The sequence below is a fragment of the Siphateles boraxobius genome, unplaced genomic scaffold (assembly GCF_051911475.1).
Source record: "Siphateles boraxobius isolate OS27281-9 unplaced genomic scaffold, OSU_SipBor_1 74, whole genome shotgun sequence".
Lineage (NCBI taxonomy): Eukaryota > Metazoa > Chordata > Actinopteri > Cypriniformes > Leuciscidae > Siphateles > Siphateles boraxobius.
Genome location: NW_027509202.1, coordinates 1,159,001 through 1,165,000, shown reverse-complemented (window position 1 = coordinate 1,165,000; position 6,000 = coordinate 1,159,001). Strand labels below are relative to the sequence as shown.

The 6,000-nt window shown below is 33.3% G+C and overlaps 1 protein-coding gene across 1 annotated transcript in view; it reads right to left on the bottom strand.

Moving 5' to 3' along the window:
* Positions 1–6,000, bottom strand: part of fbxl17 (F-box and leucine-rich repeat protein 17) — a 277,816-nt gene that overhangs the window by 173,854 nt on the left and 97,962 nt on the right. Inside the window, exon 6 of the mRNA XM_077217569.1 lies at positions 2,495–2,602. Coding sequence (XP_077073684.1) covers positions 2,495–2,602 — 108 coding nt within the window. The remainder of the gene's footprint in view (positions 1–2,494; positions 2,603–6,000) is intronic.

Sequence of the window (6,000 nt, the reverse complement as noted above, 5' to 3'; positions counted from 1 at the left end):
TTTATCACAGCAAAAAAAATGACTCCTTCGAATGTGTACTTGACATAGTTTGCACATTTTTTGCATGCATGGAATACCTGAATGTTACTGTTAACTTAAACTAAAATTATTTAAAATGTTTACGTTAAAATGTAAAAAATAAACTTGAAAAACTTAAATGAAAATTGTATAAAAAAAGTTGAAGTACTAAAATTATTTAAACTAAAACAAAAAAAATAATGCTAAATAGAAATATGTTGTATATAGAATATATCGAAAATATTAATATAGTGTATATAATTGTATATATATATAATATTTTGAAAATATATAGATGCCATTTCAAAAATATTAATAAATACTTTTATAGTTTATATATAACAGTACAATTAAATAATATTATTTACACAAAAAGGCATACTGTGCACTACACTGTATCCCATAATGCACTGCACTCAAACTGACCTTCCATTTTGAAACCGAAGTTACACGCACAATAAAAATTGACTAATTTTTCTTGATTCATTTAAGAAAACGATCAAGAGCTGTGACATTTTAAATCAATAAAGATATTAAAAATGTAATTATATTAAATACCGTGCAGTATTCAGCTGAACACAGTATGGGTGTAAAACTGTGAGTCACGTGTTCATAAACAACACAAAGTATATGCACTGCAGAAATATTAAGAGTATTGGATTAAATCATGTATAAAAGATTCAGTTCAAAAGAATCATTTGTTTTTAATGTATTGTGTTCATTTAAGTTCTGCAAAAACAAATGAATTCTGTTTAACTGAATATTTTTGGTATTCAGATCTGCTGATTAACAAATTAATCAAATTTATTCAGATCATTCGAAAGATTCAGTTCAAATTAATAATTTAAAACAAACGATTCTTTTGAACTGAATCTTTTAAATCATTATACTAAACCTAAATGAATCCAATTCATTAAAGCAAATGATTCTTTTGAACTGAATCTTTTAAATGATCAGAATTGTTATATATATATATATAGTATTTGTATATTAGTATTTATTTCTAAACACATCTAGAGAACTTAGTTTGGAAGTAAAACACTGATTCACATGTTCCTAAATAACACGAATTAAATGACAAATAGCACTTTTAACAACCTGAAACAAACCGATTCACTACACCGAACTGAACTAAGATCAAATCATTTGACAGAAGATTCTCAGATCTGATTTGACCATTTTAGGCTCCTGAAGTCCTAGTTGTTTCTGCAAAAGTCGCCAGTAATCATGCAAGGAAAAATAGGGTCACAAAAAAATATCATTACCTAATAATTTGCATGCAGGCAATTACAGCCGCTGTTTTACTGTGCCGGTGTGTTGAAGATAACTCTCTCATTAGCATGCTAATGTGCAAACAGCAGGGTGTGTTGGATCTGCAACATTTTACGATTCACCTCATTACACATTAATGAGATTTAAAAGTGAAGGCAAAATAAAAATAACTTGTCTTTGTGAAGTTTGAATGTGCAACATCAGTCAGAGTCGCTTCAAACCGGAGATTCAACACTTATTTTTTAATAAATAAAGTAATGATAAAGTGCACTGATGACAATCAGATTAAGAAAATTAATTAAGTACTATTAATTAAGTTATAATACAATACAATATTTTTACAATAATATTATATACTATAATATAAATTGCAATATTATAATATTTATTTATTAATAATATGATATAATATAACTTATGAGATGAATAATTAAACCTATACATCAACTTTTGAAGCATTAATGGACTTTAAGTTTACAATATTTATATTATAATTGCAATTTTATAATATTTACAATATTGCAATTACAGAATATATATATATACGTATATATATGTGTGTGTGTGTGTGTGTGTGTGTGTGTGTGTGTGTGTGTGTGTGTGTGTGTGTGTGTGTGTGTGTGTGTGTGTGTGTGTGTGTGTGTGTGTGTGTGTATATATATATATATAAATTCTCTCTCTCTCTCTCTCTCTCTCTCTCTATATATATATATATATGTATATATTAATTAAATCTCTCTCTAATATATATATAAATATAGAGAGAGCTACTATATTATATAAATATATATTTAATAATATATTGTCTAATAAATATTTAATAATGTATTAAGATATTTGAATTATAATATAATATAATAATTGAGATGAATAATTAAACCTATACATCAACTTTTGAAGCATTAATGGACTATAAGTTTACAATATTTATATTATAATTGCAATTTTATAATATTTACAATATTGCAATTACAGAATATATATATATATATATATAGAGAGAGAGAGAGAGTTAATATATTATTAAATATATATTTAATAATATATCGTTTAATAAATATTTAATAATGTATTAGGATATTATGATATAATATAATATAATATAATATAATATAATATAATATAATATAATATAATATAATATAATATAATATAATATAATATAATAATTGAGATGAATAATTGAGCACTCCTGTCCTCTTACCCTGGTGAGGTGAATGACTCCCTGTGACGTCACCGAACATCCCATAAACCCCACGAACTGCAGCTCGGGACAGTTCTCCGCAAACGCCTGCACGGATCTGTCCGTCACCTGGAACACACACGGGAAAAGTTAAGCACAAAATAAATAATCACCAGGCAAATGCAAAAATAAATTCTGACAATATTACAATATTTATATTATAATTGCAATATTATAATATTTGTAATATTGCAATTACATAATATATATATATACACACACTGTATATGTTCAATAACATAATAGTGCAATAATATATTATATTATAATATATTTGCAACATTGCACAGAATTATTAAACCGATATAACAACTTTTCTTTCAATCTCGCATCCAAATGAAGTTTGTTTACTCACTTTGACCTTTGACCTTATGCAAAAGCAAGACGCATGAAATCAAATTCACCCAACAATCAAATCAACAATCGGAAGCAAATCAAATCTAAAGGCTGAATAAATGTAATAAGTGTAGCATCACTTCAGCGGGCCGGCCTCTCAGTCCCCGTCCCGGGTCAGGGGTCAGAGGTCAGAGGTCAGCCGCCGCCCATAACATTTATCATGGTACTTAAAAATGATTATTCTGGCAAAGCTTCCCTGGGTTATTAAAGCGCCTCTGAGACACACGAGTGATGTGACAAACAAAATTCTTTCGGCACGTATATCATGTGGGTTTTACTAACGTCTGTGTTAAAGGTCATCGGGCGAATCCGTGTAAGATGGAGACACACACACACACACACTCTTACTTACACTCCCAGACTCACTCACTCTCACACACACACACACTCTTACTTACACTCCCAGACTCCCAGACTCACTCACTCTCACTCTCACACACACACACACACACTCTTACTTACACTCCCAGACTCACTCACTCTCACACACACACACACACACACTCTTACTTACACTCCCAGACTCCCAGACTCACTCACTCTCACACACACACACACACTCTTACTTACACTCCCAGACTCACTCACTCTCACACACACACTCTCACTTACACTCTTTGACTCACTCCCCCTCTCACTAACACTCACACTCACACACACACACACACACACTCTCTCACTTACACTCCCTGACTCACTCCCCCTCTCACTTACACTTACACTCACACACACACACACACACACACACACACACACACACGCACACACACACTCTCTCACTTACACTCCCTGACTCACTCCCCCTCTCACTTACACTTACACTCACACTCACACACACACACACTCTTACTTACACTCCCAGACTCACACACACACACACACACACACACTCTCTCACTTACACTCCCTGACTCACTCCCCCTCTCACTTACACTTACACTCACACTCACACACACACACACTCTTACTTACACTCCCAGACTCACTCACTCTCACACACACACACACACACACTCTTACTTACACTCCCAGACTCCCAGACTCACTCACTCTCACACACACACTCTCACTTACACTCTTTGACTCACTCCCCCTCTCACTAACACTCACACTCACACACACACACACACACACTCTCTCACTTACACTCCCTGACTCACTCCCCCTCTCACTTACACTTACACTCACACACACACACACACACACACACACACACACACTCTCTCACTTACACTCCCTGACTCACTCCCCCTCTCACTTACACTTACACTCACACTCACACACACACACACACACACACACACACACTCTTCCTTACACTCCCAGACTCACACACACACACACACACACACACACACACACGGAGAACTCTGGGTGAGGAATTACACTCATTTATCTGAAACACACAGTGTCGTTCTCAGGCCGTGAGCTCCGAGACTGATATCAGGGTTTCTGTCTCTGACCTCTCGCTGACCTCTGGCAGGACATTAATCCATCACGACTAACATTTAACATTTAATTTAATACTCAATAATAATATTGATCTCCTGCATTGACACCATAATACTGTATTAGAACTGAACTGAGCTGTATGATGACATCACGGTTTACTCCAGAGCGGCTGTATATATATATATATATATATATATGAACTAAATTAATAAAAAAGTGAACCATCGCTGAACTTACTTAAGCTGGACTGTGGAAACATCTTCTGGAAACATTCATTCTTTCATTCATTCATTCTTTCTTTCATTCATTATTTCTTTCATTCATTATTTCTTTCTTTCATTCATTCATTCTTTCTTTCTTTATTTCAGGAATTGAATGAATGAATGAATAAATAAATATGAATGAATGAGTGAGTTTGACAGTGCTTTATCTCTGGTGCGTCAGAAATGTGGATTCAGAGACACTTTCTGCACGACTCCTGGTTTTAATGTTTTGGAACATGAATTGAGTTTTGAAACCGAGACGTGAATAAACGCCAGCCAATATTCAGCATGTGGAGCGGCCAGAGCAATAATTCATAACGCTTAATTCCTGCACTTTTATTTCCATGTAATCAAAATTCCTAAATGATGTCCAAGTCATATTTTACACACAAAAAAATAAAAAAAATCAAGAAGTCTTAGTGTGCGTTATTACCAGGACACATTATTGACTTTGTTTGTTTCTAATAATATATTGTTGTACAATTTTCATTATTTGTTTATTTAAATCAGCATAAATAAATAAACACTATGTTGTATACATTAATATAAACAAACAAATAAATGACTAAAAAAAAACAAGTCAATTTTCCATTACAATAATGAGATTTAAAGGTAAATGTGCTTAATTGTCATGAAAATAAAAGGTTGTATGAATAAATGAATACAAAATTAATGAATAAATTAATGAATGAGCGAGTCCAAATTAATAAATAAATGAATAAAAATGAATGATTGAATGAACAAACATACAAATGAATGATGCATTGTATTAACGACATTCAATGAGAATTAGAGAGAAATGCATTTAATTGTCATGAAAATAAGACCTAAACGATCAAAGATCGTAAACATCGGCTTCATTTTCTTCATGCAACACGTTTCTTTTGATTTTGCGGTGACATTTCGTGCAGGATTTGTGACTCTTACTCGAGACTTACAAAAGAAGAGAAATAAAGAGCGAGAGACAACCATAGACAGTAAAAGAAATGGACACAGCGACCCCATTGATTTCAACGGAGAAGACTGAAGCCCGATTATAGCACTCGCTTCCTGATGGCTGAGCGACTGCGCAGGATCAAACTGAGCTTGACGACAGTCTGACAGTTGTAAATCTTCTAGTAGCTGTGCCAAGACAAATCTGAATCACCTAATTCCTCAAACACGTTGTTGAAATATTTTGTCCTGTTGCTTTTATGGACTCTCTATCTATGGGCTTCTCCCTTTATGCCTCTATGTCCCCCGATTGCCTCATAGACAGTAAAAGTTTGCCTGCGAGCTTCTCCTCCTGTGTATACGGTAATTTCTCTACTGTGCGACAGAAAGTCGCGTGGTTATGACGCAATCGTTACCCTATTT